This window comes from Lissotriton helveticus, chromosome 12 (genome assembly GCF_964261635.1).
Source record: "Lissotriton helveticus chromosome 12, aLisHel1.1, whole genome shotgun sequence".
NCBI classification, from domain to species: Eukaryota; Metazoa; Chordata; class Amphibia; order Caudata; family Salamandridae; genus Lissotriton; species Lissotriton helveticus.
Window position 1 is genome coordinate 766,248,454 of NC_136073.1, and position 19,382 is coordinate 766,267,835.

The following is a 19,382-nucleotide window of genomic DNA, read 5'->3' on the forward strand; positions in this document are numbered from 1 at the left end:
TGGTGTTGTGGAAAATGGCCGTATGGTGCTTTATAAACTACTATATGCCTCTGACTCTGTTTTTCTTAGAGTTGGTATGATTTATGTTAAACAACTTTCTTAAAAATTCTTTGTTATAAAGTCTAAATAGATTAAACATTTTGGCAAATGTGTGTAAATTCAGGAGTGTGTGTTATCAGTGCTTTTTGCCGGCAGCTTCACCATGTGGATTGTGAATGTGTTGGGTGTGTAGGCTATACTCCATGTATGTTGTGGAGTGTTTATCCGACATGTGTATCAGGTATATATAACCAGTGTGAATGCATATCGAATAATGGGATTGTGTCTTGAGCATCATGGATTTCCAGTATCAGTCATGTGCCTTGGCGCTTCTATTAGTCTTGGTGTATATTGAGTCAGGAGTGGGTCTGTTTTATGTGTGTGTCTTTCAAAAGTGTGTAGAGACAGGAGTATGGATTACGGTGTTTGTATTGCTTGGACTTTGTTTGCTTTGAGTGTGTTTGTTCAAGTTGGACTTTGTTTGCATCGTTTTTTGGGCGCATGAAGTGTTTATCTGGCACTGTCTTTGTCATGTGCTTTGTGAGTTTGTAGTAATCTAGTGTATATTGAGTCAGGAGTGTTCATCTGTCATGTGTGTCCAGTGTGAATACAGGTCAGGAGCGTATATGTTTTCTGTGTTTGTCTTTCATGAGTTTTTGGAGTCAAGAGTGTGGCACTTGTGTTTGTGAATTACGTTTGCTATGTACCTCAAGTATAGGATGTGTGCTGTTTGTAAAGTAAGTGTCATTCACACAATGTGAGTAAAAGGGGTTTATCACATGGTGTAGTTGTGCGACGTAACGGTGCAATACTTACCAATCCCTTTAGGTCCACTAGATTTGGTCTGTAAAATCGTCAGTTCAAATCTGACTAGATGTGGCACTGAGCAGCAAGGCTTACACAGAAGAATATGTGTAAAGCATTTAAACTGCCCTAAAACATTGAAGAAATTGACACGACACTCAAGCAATCTTACACGAATATATAAAAGATTGACTGTATTTTCATAAGAATTTGGATACTAGAATGAAAAAGATCCAATTGAAGGGTTCTGGAAATTTAGATTTTACAAGCAATAGTATAATGAAGCAATGTTGCTCTACTGTCAACGAACTGGACACTTCAGCAGTTCTGCGTTACAGTGGATTCATGAGTAGTGGTCCTGCTACAAGGGATGAAGGATGCTGAAGATCCTCTAAGGATGCTGTGGATGCGATGCGCTCAACATGGGAGCTTTCCTGCAGGGATTCCTTGGTTGATGAATCTGGTGAGGGGGTCCTGGTTACTGGGTCGACGTCTCACAAAGACCCCTCTGGTCTGGCCGAAGTCTAGTCTCTTGTTCTCGCGGTCACATGCCAATCCTTTCTGGGTTGTTAACTCACCTTTTGGGGGTCCTTGGAGTTCTCCTGGCTTGACTGCGCTCTGGAGACACCTCCCACTTGAGCAGGACACATGAGGCATAGTCCCTGTCTACGCCAGCCACCAGGTGCCGCAGGTGCACTCTTCATCGGTGCAGACTCTCTTTGCTGGCCCCTTGGTGCAGCAGGGCAGCCCTTTTTCAAAGTCAGTTGAGAAATGGGTGCCTGGGGTACCCCCTATATGCTCACAAAGGGCCCTATGGGCATGATGCAGTTAGGAGCTAATGGGCTACCGTGTTTTCTCCACCTGGTGACAACATCCTGTGGAGTGTGGCTCCCGGTTATGCCAGAATGCACCATTCTGCCCACTTCCAATATGACGAGACAACTCTCTTGGTGCACAGACCTCCCTAGCCCACCCCTAGCCACTACCTCAGGCTACACACTCCTGGGGAAACGGGGTTGTCAACTAATTTCCCATCTCTGCCTCCTGTGCTAGCCTGTTTACCTAAACAGTGGGGCAGAACCCTTCCCTTACATCTTTTGACTCCTGTAACCAACCTGCAACCATACTTGGCATACTCTTAGAATTTCCCAGCAGAATATAGTTCCGTCTTTCGTGCGGATTTGCGAATGATACCTAAAGTAAATATGGACCCCAATTTCTTCATTCCTATGGAGGGATGTGTCAACCTTCACTACAGATGCGTGAATGCCAGCATTCTCTTTATAAAATCCTCTCCAAGACGTTTTAAGTTGTAGTGTAACATCCCTAGTCCTCTGTAATACAACAAATGACATAGCTACTCAGTTGACAGTGGGCAGGGCAAGAAGCAGAATTGCAACTGCTATTTGAGGAGTAGAAAAGAGAACTAGACTGTCAGCTCTTTTGTTGTTTCAGAAATTAGCAGTCATTACCTGAAAGGAGCCATTTATTGGAGCATGTTCTTGCACAATTATAACTCATTACACAAAAGCAGACATTTTCCTCTGCTTATTAACATCTATCATGAACTATAGTTGTTTTTTTAGAAGCGACTTGTATTATGAAGCATATAATGTGTTTCCACTAATAAATACTTTTATATTACGGTGCTTACTTTCTCACTACATTTATTCTACTTATTTGCAGCTTTACTCGTTCATGTAAAGGAGCAGAAGGGCAAGGACTTAGTCTTTTTGTGGCAGGGTTATGGCGTGCCCATGTGTTACAAGGAACAAAAAACCTCTGTTTCAATTTAAAAGGAATATTGCTAGTCACCTCAGACTTTCATGTCTTATAAAGGAATTCAGCCTTTGGCTTCGGTCTGTGCGGTCATGGAATTCCTAGATAACTTGCAATATCCTTACTGTGTCTGGCTGTGTGTGTATAGGTATATATAATGTACATGTATGTATGTTTGCAGCATGTGTGCCTGTAGATACACATACTTAGCATACTCATGCCATCTAGTGTTGTGCTCAGATGTTCTCAAGTTGTGTTTTTAAGACGATTTCTCTCACGTCACTGGCTGTGCTGTGATATCTGTTCTTGGTGTGCATTGTGTAAGGGCACACACTCCATTTTAGATTGATTTTTCCCTGCCATTGGGTTTAGGCATGCGCCGAGCAAGGCTCAGAGTTACCTGTGTTTGCCATGTACCTGTCGGGCCTTGTTGGGGTCCCTTGAACTCCATTACCATCTCTGTTTTCAATGGAAAGATTTCCCGCCTTTAGAACCACAGCCTTTGGCCCTATACCTTTTCATGCTCCCAAGTGGACAGAGAATGTCTCTCTGGTAATGGGCCACCCACCGTTCCAGTATTGTCCTCGATGTCACGCCAAATACCTGTGCACTGACCTCCATGAGATGTACAATCTTTGTCTCTCCCTTGAACATTGCGATGCCACCTGCCTTTTGTTTAACCTTAAGGTCAAAGAAAACGCTCCAGTTAGGCATGCGGCACCATGCACAACAAGAAGACCTGTCTGGTACCTTGGCCCCTTTTGGGGAGGAAGAGCCCCTCTGTACCCAACACCAAGATGACGGGGCTATTCACAATATGCATTGTGTACTACATTTTGTAGTACTACAGTAGCACTACAAACGTACTACAAAATGCTACTCACAAACTGCACTTCTAAAGCACTACTTTTTTTTCGCAGTAGTACTTTAGAAGTGCAGTTTGTGAATAGCACTTTGTAGTATGTTTGTAGGACTATTGTAGTACTACAAAAGTTCTCTACAAAATGCAGTTTATGAATAGCCACGAGGCCTTCAATTTGGAGGTGACATGTAAGTTACACTTTTGGAGTACATTTTACATTTTGATTTTGTGAATAGTCAAATAATAGTAAACTTAAAGATGTAAATTACTAAAAATTTAGGTTACCTTTGTGAATCGGGCCCATATAGTGACATGTTTATTAAAACATAGTTAACTTACACCAAGAGAAGTTGTCCTTGAATGGCTGCAGATGTACTACTTTTTGGAATTCACAAATATTGGCAGTAGTAGACTTTGAATGCTGCACTATATAGAAAAGTACACCCACTAGATCTGTATTTCTTCTCTTTTGCCTCCTGGTTTTAATACTGGGGGTCCTCAAGTATGATGTCTTAGTTAACGCTCTCACTGTCCGAAAATAGAAGACTAACGTCTAGCGTAGTACAGAAACGGAAATCTCTCTGCATTGATGCATTTTTCTTCTTAAAGCAATGATGAAAATATATCTCTATTTGTAATACAATGACTATGTCACAGTACATGGAAAGAATGATTAAAAGGTACATATAGACTTTCTAAAGACTTTGCAAAGATGTGTTGTTTATTAACAAATATGAGGTACTTTGGAAAAAAGAATACATTTGGCTTTGTATGTAACAAATACTGTATATGTAGCATAAGTTTATTTGGGGAACAGAACCTTTTGCACTTAGGAGGTATACAAGAAGAAATACAGGTCCAGTGGGTGTATTTTTCTATAAAGTGTTACTTTTTGCCCCTTTGCCTATATGTACTAATATTAGGGGATACATTTGTTTATTAGGACTTGGAAGTTGCGCCAGTCTCAGGTTTCCAGACACACTACTGGAAATAAACTCCAAAAAGATGATGGGATTAACACTTGCAAATAGTCTAACCAGTGGGAATCGCTTCGGTAGCATTCCAACCCCTTGCTTTTCACCCACTGTGCCACTCCAGAAAGAGGCCAAAGAAATGAAAATCATTACTGATCTTGTTCCTGTTCCTGTTCCTCATAGAAACAGTCCATTCCGAATCTTGGTCAACTCACCCCTCCACCCTTCAGACCAGTGCTGTTTTAGTTGGGAAATTAGAAATTCACACTCCCAAAGCTCAATAAGCTATGCCCCTGAGTGTCTCCCTTTCAAATTCTTACCCAGAACCTGTACCCAAGAGACACAGCCATCTGTTTTAGTCCTCTCTAACTCTCTCCCCCATTCACCCCCCACCTCCACCACCCAAGCCAGCTACTCCTCCACCACTGCCTCTGCCAGAGTCTCCACAGGAGTCCCACTACTCCACAGGACAGTACCTACGGATTATATGATCCCTACGATGAGCCTCTAGGGGAGGGGCACAATGATGACCCATCGGACGATTTACAATTTAGATCCTCCATGTGACCCTGACCTAGAACAGTACCCTGTCTGGGTTTCACCGCCTGATGACACAGCAATGTGCCATGAGGTTATCCAGCATGCGGCTACATATAAAGTTGACATGCACATCGTTCAAGGGGAGGATAAGTTCCTTATGGGGATACGCTCTAAGTAAGAGTGAGATGGTCAGTTTCCTCTGTATGCTTGAGGAAATGTTAATATCTTCCCCAGAGAACCTCTTAGAGCTTGTGAAGGCCAGAGTAATCCCCCATGGGGTGTAAAAGAAGTTCAAACCATCTCCTTGTAGCCCTGAATACATTTAGGTACAGGTCCCACAAGATTCCATAGTGTTCTAGACTACCTGCAAGCTTGCATTCCCCCCAAGCCACTGACTTGCCGCCTTCCAGTGAAAGAGAGTGAAAAGGAAGAGGTGACTGGCAAGAGAGTGGCGGTGCGAGCAACTACCCATTGTCACATAGCAAACTCAGTTGTTCCTCTATCCAGTTGCAGCAGGGCACATTGAGAGCCGATGGAGGAACTCCTTAAGCAACTTCCGGAACAGTTACAGAAAAGAAGGGAGGAGATATTATCAAAGGGTAACTACATTTCCAACCGGACATCAGTTGCCTATCTGATGTGCTGGTACGACCTCAAGGGTCGTGAACACCAGTATCATACAGTCTCTCCACGTTCAAACCCAAGGTGCATTAGCATCTCCTCAACCTCCTGTTTAATGGAGAGCACCTTTTGAGGCCACAGGTAGTTACCCTCGTCTCTGCGCTGCTTGTTTCCCCTCCCTCCCGCCCCTTCTCCGTGCTGCTTGTTTCCCCTCCCTCCCGCCCCTTCTCCGTGCTGCTTGTTTCCCCTCCCTCCCGCCCCTTCTCCGTGCTGCTTGTTTCCCCTCCCTCCCGCCCCTTCTCCGTGCTGCTTGTTCCCCCTCCCTCCCGCCCCTTCTCCATGCTGCTTTTCCCCCCCTCCCCTTCTCTGTGCTGCTTGTTCCCCCTCCCTCCCCTTCTCCGTGCTGCTTGTTCCCCCTCCCTCCCCTTCTCCGTGCTGATTGTTCCCCCTCCCGCCCTTTCTCTGTGCTGCTTGTTCCCCCTCCCTCTCATCCACCCCTTCTCCGTGCTGCTTGTTCCACTTCCCTCTTACCCACCCCTTCTCCGTGTTGCTTGTTCCACCACGCTCCCATTCCCTTCTCTCTGCTGCTTGTTCCACCTCGCTCCCAACCCCCCTTCTCCGGGCTGCTTTGTTCTACCTCGCTCCCACCCCCCCTTCTCCATGCTGCTTGTTCTGCCCCTTATTGTGCTTTGTTCCCCCTCCCTCCCACCCACCCCTTTTCGGTCACCCCTTCTCTGTGCTAGTTGCTTCTTGCCATCACCTTCCCCTCCCACTTCCTTGCTTGCCCGCACAGTGCCCCAAAAATAAATGCTATGAGACCGAGCTGGCGACTTCGCAGCGCATGTTTTTAAACTTTACTTTTAGACATGTTGCAACGCCACACTGCTGGACAACATGGCTAAAAGACATTGGCTCTTGCATTGGGCCAGGAGAGTGTGTTACGCTGACCTACTGGGCCTAAGCATTTGCACTTGTCTACTCCTTCAAGTGAACCTTCTGTTTCAGCAGCAGGGCAGGGTCCTGCACCAGAACTTCACAACCTAAGTTTCCATGCTTGGATATTGTGTGGCACCAGCTGAACCCATTTGATCTGCCTACAGACGTAATGGATGCTCTTAATGTTTGATGTCCATCCAACATATCTATTAATGCTGTTAATTGGGTGAAGTTTGTGACCGGGCGTAGGTACCATCAAGGTGACCTGTTGTGGTCAAACCATCAGATGTTTTGATTATTTTATCTACGGCCCAACAGGGCTTTGCTGTGGGCACTGTTAAAGGTTACGTATTGGGCCTTTCTACGTTTGCCTGACCAACCCTCGTTATTGAATTCAGCAATTATGAAGAATTTCTTAATGGGTCTCGTATATATTTTCCCCTTGTGCCTTTCATAAAAGCTCAGTGGGACCTTAATTTGGTCTTGAGGTTCTTGATGCGTCTAGCTTTCAAGCCTGTGCGTAGCTGCTCCCTTAGATTGCTGAGCATTTAAACAGTGTTCCTCATTACAGTTACCTCTTCACCATACCAGTGAGACATAGGTGCTGTCATAACCTCTATATATACCACCTTCTGCTCAGATAAGTTAGTGCTCCAAACTAGCGTTTCTTTTCTGCTGAAAATGATAGTGGCCATCCACTTAAAACTGCCAATTGCTCTCCCTGCCTTTTACTCTCTGCCTCACCCCACTAAGGAGGAGCAATGTGAGTAATGGCCAGTTAGAGTACCCTCTAGAAGGAACTTTACTGAAGGTAAATAACTTGTTTGAGAGACCCTAAGTATACACTGGCAAGAATATTATCGCTCTTTTCGGAGTCACCAAGCATTTTTTGTGGCCATACCTGAAAATAAACTATTTATAAGTTCACTATGTAAAACCCATTCCTGCCATATTTGATTCTTAGTTAAAAATGTAAAACTATTTCATATGGATTATGCGTCCATGTAAAACCCCCCTTGTATTTGCAGGGTGTTTGCATTTTAAAATCCCTTGCTATGTTTTTTATGACGCGTTTACAGTGTAAAACCCGTTCGTATTGCTGTTGTCAAATATATCAAAATGTGAAGGCTCTTCCTATTTTGTTTGTCATGCAGTTCACAATGCAAAACCTCTTCTCATTGCATTTGTTATACAGTTCACAATTTACAGCCCATGTCTCTGGTTTTTGGCTTGGATTTCACAATGGAAACCACCTTACTATTGTTTTCAACAAAGTTCACAATGTAAAATCACTTTATATACATTTGACAAGTGGTTCAATGTAAAATCCATTCCTATAATATTTGTCATAAAGTTCACAATGTGAGACCTGGGTTGTTTGTTAGAATAATACATGTCTATAGGCCTTAACGTAGTGTAACCCATAAAGGCCTACTGGGTTTAACATATGCTTTCCTCAATAAATAATTCTGGTCTACTGCCTGCTGACAACTTTTCAAAATGAACTGATCGGGCCTATAGCCTTAATCATTGGCTTGTTACACTAACCAGCTCTGCCATATTGTGCATAATCTGTGCAATACAAGCACACTTTTTCATTGGAAGCGCTTAACCTCTTCCCAATCAAATCCTTTAGGGAGGAAGATCAGCATGTGAATGGAGCCAATGACCCTCTCTCTATTGATTTCTTAAGGTCTGGCGACAGCTGCACTGTGTTTAATTGAAGCAATGGCAACATTGGCTTGTGCTTTGTCGTAACCTATCTCTATATAATTATGCATGCACTCCTTCTTGAGAATGCAAAATATTGTTGGTGTGTCATGTGTAATTTGTTTTCTGTCTCATGTCTTAGATCATCAAGAAAAACAAACGAGAGCGGGATGAAGAAAGCCTACGGCACACAGATCTCTTTGACAACCACATGCTTTGGTTCCTCATGCACCACCTGAGAAATAGGCCTCCCGACAGGGTAGGTATAAAGCATCTCATGTCTCTTGTCATCTGTTTCCAAAATAAATGAGGTGCAGTTAATGCGAAAAACACTTTTAACCAATATTCATAGTCTTTCAACCTGGTGCCAACTGCCATAACTAGAGGGCGACATTAATACTGTTGTGAGTGCTGAATGGGTCACCAGTAGAAGGGAAAAGAGAAGTCAGTGGGAGAGCAGTGCAGATCAGGTGGAGTCTGCAAAGGCTTCAAAGAACTGCTTCTGCTTAACGGACTTTGAACAAATGGCAACTAAACCTCTTTGTGTTATTTATAAGGGAAGTCTTTTAGAGTAAGTGATCAAGCTCCACAGCATGTGATTGAACTACCAATTTAGTTGTTGCTTCTCTGAGATTTTGTGGTGGCCTTTGTATGTGGTTTATTCTAAGATAAGTCTGCTTAAACCTCAGATGGACCTATAAGTCAGGGGACTATTAACTGCATTTTTTGGCAATCTGAAGCCCACATAGAGACCAAGAAGCCCCCATACTTAAGTCGTCTATATTGGCAGAGAAGAAATGTAGAGTGATTTGGTATTATCAAGATCATTGTGATGAATCCCAGTTATACGGCTCTTGTTGGCAGGTTTTTGGGTTTCGCATTTTTAAATTGCATTCATTCAGCTGTACCTCAGGCAACCATTGATGTTCCTTTGATGCCTATTTGAAGTCCAAGATTTTCAAAAGACAGGTCAAGAACTCCTAGAAGGCATTTGACAAGTCCTCAGCTCAGGACATGAGGTTTGGGAGAGGCAGAAAATTGCACCGAGCGAAATAGCGTACATCTGAGGGGGAAGCTCCTGGTAGCAGGGGATTGGCGCTTCAGCACACATTAAAGACCCTATAAATTATCTCTACTTTCTTTTTTTTAAATGTGTCTAAGTTGTCGCATAAGTGTTGAGTCAGTATTAGGGTGTTAATGGTTTGGGGGACATGAGCTAATCTCATCTGTTCTAAAAAGCTCCCTAGAGGAATTGCTTGTGGATTTAATTGATCTGTGAAATATTTGTTTTTTCTGCTTTAATCAAGGTCTTCTATTAAAAAATGAGAAGCTTATGTTCGAGGCATATGAGCTGCAGATTCTACACTTTCCATTAGATCGCCACCTGGTGTTGGGCTCTGATGATTGTATGTTGTTGTCGTCTTGGAAGAAGTCTTTTGTAGTCACGAAATAGGTGACTTCTCCATTGGACGATAGTGCGCATGGGCATCGGCTCCATCCTTAGATTGTTTTTTTCCGCCACTGGGTTCGGATGAAATTTTTCCACTCCGTTTCGAAAGCTACTTTTGATGTGTAAAAACATATTCAAACTTCACCAAACTACTTTAGATATCGATAAATGTCGACTCTACTCCATCAGCTCGATTCCGGTCGTCGACGCTTGCCGTTGGTCCTATCCACGCCGTGAGGCCTACACCTCATGGAAAGGACGCCATTCAAAAGATGCCCCAAGTGTGGAGCAGAGTTCCCACACAGTGACCATCACGAGGTCTGTAACCTGTGCTTATCGCCAGAACACGACTAATCCAGCTGTACAGCCTGTGCATCCTTTCGATCCAAGAAGACCATTTGAGATCGGAGGGCCCGTCGACACGACATGCAGAGATCGGCTCTGGAACCGGTGGATATCTTCGACGAAGAAGTTCCACTAGTCCCCGAAGAAAATTCAGACGATCTCCAAATCGTATCCGGGGCAGACGACTCCGATGACTCCATACCATCGGGTCAGCGCGTGAGTACTACTGCCCCTGCCCCATACCCAGCACCCAAATCGAAGGCAAAGGTCAACACTCCACCTCCGGGGCCCGGTCGCGACCGAAAAAACACTTCGAAAGCCCCGCCATCGAGCCCAGCTCCGAAGAAAATACTCAAGCCTTCCGGTAGCTCCTTACCGAGCAAGCTGCACGTGCCGATCCCACCAGCTCCCTCGGCACTGAAACCGAAAGAAGTCCCGGCTCCGAAACCATCGACTTCTAAAGACAAAACTATGAAGCCAGCGTCTGACGCCTCGAGGCCGACGAGACCAGCTTCTACTCCGAAGCCAATATCTTCGGTACCGAAACCTACAAGGCCTATTTCCGATGCGCTCAAGCCCTCGAAACAGCCTACGACTCCGAAAACAATACCTTCGGTGCCGAAATCTACGCCAAAGGACACAGTAACAACTCCTAAGGCTAAAGACAAGCAGCACCACGCCCGGAACCGAAAAAATCGGCGCCGGCAAAGGTTCCGCAAGGAGAAGACCTTTTCCAACCTGATCCTCTACAAAAGAAGATCTACATTGACCCAAAGACAGGTCATGTATCCACAACACCACACAGGAAGAGGAAGTCAGACACAGCACCTACACCTGCAGTGTCTGTCAAGAAGAAGGACTCTGCCACATCTCCTATGCACCCTTCTTCTCCTATACTTCCTTCTCCTTCTTCTCCTGTTCCTCTTAACATTTCACCTCAAAATTCTCCTGAAAACTCTCCTCCTCATTCTTCACCACATACACCTCCAAATGATGATGAGTATAGCATAGGGAGAGGGGTAGACCCAGATAAGCCTTTTCCCTACCCTATTAATGATCCAGCTTGGGAGTACCCAAACCCATAAGATGTGCCAGATATTCCTGACCCACATTCATATCCATCAAAACCTTCTCCCCCAGAAGGCAATGTTGGTTTTGGCCACTTACTGATTGGGCTGCCATCTATCATGGGGTCACCATGCATTCAGATGAGGCAGAGGAAAACTTTTTATTAGATACGTTTGAACAATCACAAAAGTCTGTTCAAATTCTACCTATGATTAAAGGGGTCATCAAACATGCTCCAGAAGTATTTAAAGATCCTGTTCCTGCTAGGATTCTAAACCATAGAATTGAGAAAAAGTACAGGCCTGCTCCTGGGGATCCTGCCTACATTAAAGGACAGCTACCCTTAGATTCCCTAGTCGTGTCAAATGCTAGAAAAAGAGCAAACTCACAGACATCAGGTGAAGCACCGCCCCCTGATAAAGAATCTAAGGTGATAAATGCTTCAGGTAAAAGGATAGCTGCACAAGCTAGCAATACATGGCGTATAGCTAACACACAAGCCCTCCTTGCAAGGTATGACAGGGCTCACTTTGATCAGTTAGAGACACTACTACAACATCTACCTTACCAATATAAGGCACAGACAAACAACCTTATAAAAGAAGGCAAGTTAATTCCAAATGCCTCAATCAAGTGCGCACTTGATGTAGCAGACACTGCATCTAGAGCTGTAAATACTAGTGTCCTACTTAGAGGTCATACGTGGCTTCGCATTTCAGGATTTAAGCATGAAGTGCAAACTACCATATTAAGTCAGCCATTCAACTAACATCAATTGTTTGGATCAGAGGTTGACACAGCACTTGAGAAAATGAAGAAAGACACCGATACAGCCAAATCTATGGGAGCTTTGCAATCCACACAAGCTAGAGGCTCCTTTCGTCGCTCCTTCTATAGACAAGGCTCCAAACAGACTGGAGCAGACAATACAGCTTCCTTCAAATCCAATACACAGACATCCTCCATTAAAGGATATTTTAGAGGAGGCTATAGAGGCAACAACAATAAAGGAAGAGGTCGAGGTAACAACAATAATTGAACCTCTTCCACCACAAAACAGTGAATTTTCTCTGTTCCCCCAACAGCACCCCACTCCTGTGGGGGGGCAGACTAACACAGTTCCTACCTGTCTTGAATTCCATCCCAACAGACAAGTGGGTAAGACAAATTATCCAGTATGGCTACTACCTTGAACTTACAGCTACCCCTCCACACATACCACCCAGACAGCGTCCAATGTCTGCAGAACATCTTATACTGCTCAAACAAGAAGTCCTATCACTTCTTCAAAAGGACGCAATACAAGTAGTTCCTTTACAACATCAAGGAACAGGGGTTTACTCGCTGTATTTTCTAATACCCAAAAAGGACGAGACATTAGACCAATTCTCGACCTCAGGCCCCTCAATCACTATATACACTCTGATCATTTTCATATGATCACTTTACAAGTGCTCCCATTGCTGCAACAAGGCGACTTCCTTACAACACTAGATTTAAAGGACGCCTACTTCCACATTCCTATACATCCTTCTCACCGGAAGTATCTGAGGTTTGTACTGGAATGACAGCATTATCAATTCAAAGTCCTTCCATTCGGGGTAACAACTGCACCAAGAGTGTTCACAAAGTGTCTAGCAGTAGTAGCAGCACATCTCAGAAGACAACAGATACATGTCTTCCCATATCTAGACGATTGGCTCATAAAAACTAAGTCATTCAATCAGTGTGTCCAACACACATATCAGACAATTCAAACATTGCACGACTTAGGTTTCACAATCAACTACACCAAGTCGCACCTACAGCCCTCTCATGTACATCAATATTTAGGGTCTACAATAAATACGTCTACAGCTCTAGCGTATCCCAGTCCAGCAAGGATACAGAGCATTCAAGCCTTAGTCACAAAGTTTCAACATCAACACTCTCTCCCAGCCAGAGTGTTCATGAGACTAATAGGCATGATGGCACCTTGCATCTTTATTGTACCATATGCAAGACTGCAAATGCGTCCATTACAGGAATGTCTAGCACAACAGTGGAATCAGACTCAAGGACAACTAGCAGACCTGGTGTTGGTGGACAGCCGCACACATCGCTCTCTGCAGTGGTGGAACACCAAAAACTTGACCAAAGGGCTACCGTTCCTCGAACCTGTTGCACAAATAGTACTTACAGCAGACACATCCCTCACAGGATGGGGAGCCCATCTCCTACATCATACAACTCAAGGGCAATGGACCATTCAACAAAGATCGTTCCATACCAACCACCTAGAGCTGCTAGCAATATTCTTAGCGCTCAACTTTCCAAGTACAAGTACAAAACAAAGCTGTCTTAATCGGACGGACAACATGACAGCCATGTACTATATACAAAAACAGGGGGGAACACACTCTCTACAGCTGTCCCAGCTTGCACAGAACATTTGGAGATGGACCATTTCACAAAACATATATCTGTTAGCAGAACACCTTCTTGGAGTTCACAATCAGAAAGCAGATCTCTTAGGTCGACAGACGCAACAAATTCACGAATGGGAACTACATCCGCAAGATCTTCTACCATTCTTTCACAAGTGGGTTCATCCAGACATAGATCTGTTCGCCACACACGAAAACGCAAAATGCCCAACCTTCGCCGCCAGGTTTCCACACCCGCTGTCCAAGGGCAATGCGATATGGATGTACTGGTCAGGCAGATTTGCGTACGCTTTTCCGCCTCTACCACTAATACCACTAATAGTGTGCAAGCTATGACAGCAGTCGCTCAGACTGATTTTAGTAGCTCCCACATGGGCACGCCAACCGTGGTATACAACACTGCTAGAACTATCCCTAGTTCCACACCAAAACTATGTCTGACACCATCCCTGCTAACGCAGAACCATGGAGACATCAGACATCCAGACCCAAGCCAATTGAATCTGGCGATCTGGCTCCTGTGGTCTTAGAGTTTGGTTATCTTAACCTACCACCAGACTGTATGAATATCATTAAAAAAGCCAGGAGACCTACTACTAGAGCTTGCTTTGCTGCTAAATGGAAAAGGTTTGCCATTTACTGCAACAATAACCAAATTGATCCCCTAGATGCTTCCATCCAAAATATCATTTGCTACCTTTACATTTACAAAGATGTAACTTGGCATATTCATCTATACGCCTACATATGGCAGCAATTGCAGCATATTTACAAAATGAACATCTGTCTTTATTTAGAGTGCCTGCTATTAAAGCATTTATGGAAGGATTAAAAAGAATCATTCCTCCCAGGTTACCACCCTCTCCAGTGTGGAACCTAAACATTGTTCTTACAAGGCTCATGGGACCACCTTTTGAACCTCTACACAAATGTTAACTGCAATTCCTCACATGGAAAACAGCTTTTCTAGTAGCTATTACCTCTCTTAGGAGAGTTAGTGAGATTCAAGCTTTCACGATACAAGACCATTTTTACAATTACACCGTAATAAAGTGGTTCTCAGAACAAATCCTAAATTCGTTCCAAAAGTCATTACTCCGTTTCATTTAAACCAATCTGTAGAGTTACCGGTGTTTTTCAAAAACCCAGACTCTGTAGCAGAAAGAGCGCTACACACCCTAGACGTTAAAAGGGCGCTTCTCTGTTATATAGATAGGACCAAATCCTTTCGCAAAACAAAGCAACTGTTTGTAGCTTTCTCTCCACCACACAAGGGCAACCCCATCTCTAAAGCTGGAATTGCAAGGTGGATTGTAAAATGTATACAAATATGCTATCAAAAAGCAAAACGTACAATAACAGTTCCTCCTAGAGCGCACTCCACACGCAAACTAGGAGCCTCCATGGCTTTCGTCGGGAACATTCCCCTAGAAGACATCTGCAAGGCAGCAACATGGTCTACAACACACACCTTCACTAAACACTACTGTGTTGATGTGCAAGCCAAGCAACAAGCTGCAGTAAGCCAAGCTGTCCTAAAAACTCTCTTTCAAACTACTGCAACGGATACAGGTGACCCCCGCTAGGGGAGACACTGCTGCACAATCGATGCAAAGTGTAGAATCTGCAGCTCGTATGCCTCGAACAGAAAATGCTACTTACCAAGTATGCATCTGTTCTTGGCATGTAGAGCTGCAGATTTCTACACGCCCTCCCGCCTCCTCCCCGGACCTGTATCTGTTTCAGTTTCATCTTAATTAGATATACACATGGACTTCCCTTCTTTATTTCTACTAACTCCATCATTTCCTATCATGGCGAAAAACAATCTAAGGATGGAGCCGATGCCCATGCGCACTAAATCGTCCAAGGGGGGAGTCACCTATCTCGTGACTACAAAAGACTTCTTCCAAGACGACAACAACATGCAATCATCCGAGCCCAACACCAGGTGGCGATCTAATGCAAAGTGTAGAAATCTGCAGCTCTCCACGCCAAGAACAGATGCATACTGGTAAGTAGCATTTTCCATTTTGTTTTTTCTGCTGAGTAGTAAGTGCTCCTCCAAACATTCTCACTCTCCGATTCCTCCTTTTCAGTTCCCTGAGCTTAGTTGATTACAAGGGTGCCAAAGGGCATGTTTTTGGCCACTCTGAAAGGGCCAGTTTATTTGCTGCCGTATTCATCCGATTGGAGTACCTAGCCACCACATCATTGGGTTTACCAGTTAATACTGGTTGGGAGGACTCTTAGGGTCTCGGTCAGTTCTTTCCTATCGATTTTATTCTAGACCCTATATAGTTGATGTAGTAAGGATGCGAAATCTTACAACCATGTGGTCGTACTAACAGGGAGGGTGTCCTCAAACTGTAAACTGAGTGATTTGAAAATATTGCATCACATTTTTGTGATAGGAAAAGTCCATTTCAAATACAAAGCCCTACCTTTCTGCTTCAAGGCAACACCACAGCCTTATCAAATTGCATGGTGACAGTCGCAGCCTATCTCAGTAAAATTGAAATGCTTTGTCTACACCAAGGTCTAGATTTTAGTCAGTCGCTCGAAGTCTACCGCAACCGCTGTGCAGTCCGTCCACTAACTGGCAGCAGTCATACTCACAAAAGTGTATCCGCAGGGGGAGTGATTGTGTTCTAACCGTCTGAAGTGTCCAGCTCCTAAAAAGGAATCATCTGAGGACACATCCGATTTCTACACTTGTGGGCTCAATGGCATCCTTCATCTTTGTGCTTGTATATGTTCATGTATGTAATGTTACACCTCTGAGCAGTGCACCACCTGTACTATACTACTTACTGTACAGCACTTTGTTTTGACAAAAATATTCCCCTATAAAAAGTGAAAAAAAGGCTGAAATATTCGTTGAATGTGTGTGGGTCCAGGGTCTTGTTTTTTTGCATTATAGAATGTCTGTTTCGCAGAAGGTGAATTACCACACTGTATAAAACGATTTGTATTCTCAAAAACCTACGATTGGTTTGCAAGTTATACTTAAAAAGGTATAAGCCGTCCTTTAGGCCCACTTCTTTTCTAAAATTACTAATACTCCGGTCCTTAAGTGTTAACAGGTCATCATTGTTCTTCTATTATTCCTTCTGTTAGACAGATCAACACCATTCAAGAATGTTTGTGCCAGAAACTTTTTCACTTTTTCAAAAAAGTAATTTGCAATCAAGAAGCAGCAATGTCTTATTTTTGTAGAAGGTATCTTAAGATCATAAAATGGAAGATTGACACATATTAACCGAAGTCTAATGAAATGAAATGAAATGAAAAAGAAACTTGCTAAAGCGCACTGCGGCCAAGCGGCTTCCTGGCGCTGAGGGTGAGAACCGGATTCTACAAAGCAACCAAGGAGACTAACCGGGGAAGGCCTGGGAAAAGAGGAAGGTTTTTAGGGCTTTACGAAAAGTGGGATAAGTAGGAATAGAACGAATGGACAACGGAAGACTGTTCCAGAACTGGGGGGCCAGAACCGAGAAGCGGGTGCCACCGGTTCGGGATTTGCGATAACGGGGTATTTGGAGAAGGAGGAGAGATGAAGAGCGAAGGGTGCGAGCCGGAGTATAGGGAGTGATTAAAGAAACAATAAAGAGGGGAGCAGAGTGGGTATAAGCCAAGAAGGCTAAGCAAGCCAATTTAAAAAAAGAGCTGAAGTGCACCGGGAGCCAGTGAAGGGACTTGAGTACAGGCGTAATGTGAGAGGATTTGGGGAGGTGAAAGATGAGACGGGCTGCCTGGTTTTGAATGGCCTGTAACCGTCGTGTTTCAAAGGCCGGAATGCCCACATAGAGACCGTTCCCGTAATCAAGGCGGGAGGTGAAGAGGGCCATGACGATGGATTTGAGGGCATTCATAGAAAAAAAACAGGAAATTTTTCGGATGAGGCGAAGGGACAAAAAGCAAGATGAGACGACGGAGCTGACTTGGGCATGCATGGAAAGGTCATTGCTTACCTTGATGCCCAAGGTGCGGACGGAGGGAACTGGTAGGGGGGGGGGGGGGACCAAAGGAAAGGGGCCAATGAATCGGGGACCAGGGATTAGTGGGACCACCCGTGAGGACAAGCTCCGTCTTGTCCGGATTCAACTTAAGGTGATTCATGGACATCCATTCCGAGATGAAGACTAGGGTGGAACTGAGAAAGAGAGGAGAGTCAGAAGCAGAGAGGTCAAAGATGAGCTGGAGATCATCCGCGTAGTTATACACGGAGACCCCCAGCTCACGAAGCGAAAGAATAAGAGGGTAGATATACAGATTGAAAAGAAGAGGAGAGAGAGAGGAACCTTGGGGGACCCCACACACAAGGGGACGGGGTGGGGCGGAAAATCCTGCCAGATGAACGGCCTGGGACCTGCCTTGGAGGAAGGACGCTAGCCAAGAAAGTGCCTTACCCCTGATGCCGGCTGCACTGACACGGCCGAGAAGAATGGCGTGGTCGACCGTGTCAAACGCAGCCGACAGGTCGAGGAGCACCAAAGCTTGGGGAAGATTAGAGTCAGCTTTTGCCTTGAGCTCATCCAAAACAGCAGTGACCACGGTCTCTGTGGAATGGCCCGGGCGAAAGCCTGCCTGATGGGAGGCTAAGAGGGAGTGTTCCTCAATGTGTGAGGATAGGCAAGATGTGACATGGCTTTCCAAAATCTTCCCCAAGTAGGGAAGAAGGGAGATGGGCCTGAAATTTGGGGGAGAGGAGGGATCCAAGCCGGGGTTTTTTTTTTTTAAACTCTTTATTTTCAGGAATCAAGTGTACAACAACATTATTGCTGATAGTGAACACCGTCACAGCTATTGCATGTAACATCATTTGAATTGTGGACATTAGATTGCAATCTTATAAAGTGAGGATATCCTGTACATATGGATACAAATGAGACATTCGCTATTAAGACTCTCGTCTTTCATCACATCATCAGTTCCTTCCCATGTCCCACCTCGTGTTCCGCCCCAGTTTGGTATAACAATTTCTTCCTGGCAAAATTAACTCACAGCAAAGGAAAAAGGAAACAGTAAAACCCAACTAAAGTCATCACTTGGTAGAGGTCTAATCCCTCTCATATTCATGTGTTAGCCATTGCCCATGTCCAGCATTACATCAAAGATATCATTACAATCCCGCACCATCCCAACATCTACCCGATGCAATGTGCATGCCCCCCCTCACTCATCTTCCTCCTCTTCAGAGTCCAAGTCCTCATGTTCCGGCAGGAGTTCACACGGTTCTCCCCTGTATTTATTCCAAGGCGTCCACACCTTATTCCATTTACGCGGGCATGCCCGCAGTACATAGACTGCCCTCTCTTTCACCATGAGGAGGTCAATATTCCTGATCCAGCCAGCCACCGTAGGCAATTCCGGGGCACCCCATTTCTGTGCAATGTCCCTTTTGGCCACTGTGACCGCCAATGTGACCCATAGCTTGCCATACCTGTCCAGGTCAGTAGGATCCCAAATGTTCAACAGACATTTACGGGGTTCAGGTAGGATTGAGAGCCCAATTGCCTGGGAGATCGTGCGCAGAATTTGCTTCCAGAAGTTCATTACCAGAGGGCAATCCCACAATGTGTGAAGCAGAGTTCCCTCCTCCCCGCAACCCCTGAGGCAAAAGGGGTGTGCCGCCCTCTGTATTCTGTGAAGAAGTGTTCTGGTGTAGTAAGTGCGGTGTAATATCTTGAGTTGTACTAGCCTGAACCTAGCCGAAATGCCTACTTCCCTTGGTGATGCAAGCGCTTCGTTCCATTCTGTGTCATCCATGTCGCCTAGTTCCTCAACCCATTTCTCTCTAAGTTTCTGTGTGGGGTCTGGCAAGT

General features: G+C 44.6%; 1 protein-coding gene across 3 annotated transcripts in view; it reads left to right on the top strand.

Moving 5' to 3' along the window:
- Positions 1–19,382, top strand: part of DCAF8 (DDB1 and CUL4 associated factor 8) — a 317,296-nt gene that overhangs the window by 254,386 nt on the left and 43,528 nt on the right. For all 3 annotated transcript variants that reach the window (XM_078670069.1, XM_078670070.1, XM_078670068.1), the window contains one exon: positions 8,408–8,524. In XM_078670069.1, the coding sequence (XP_078526195.1) occupies positions 8,408–8,524 (117 nt within the window). The remainder of the gene's footprint in view (positions 1–8,407; positions 8,525–19,382) is intronic.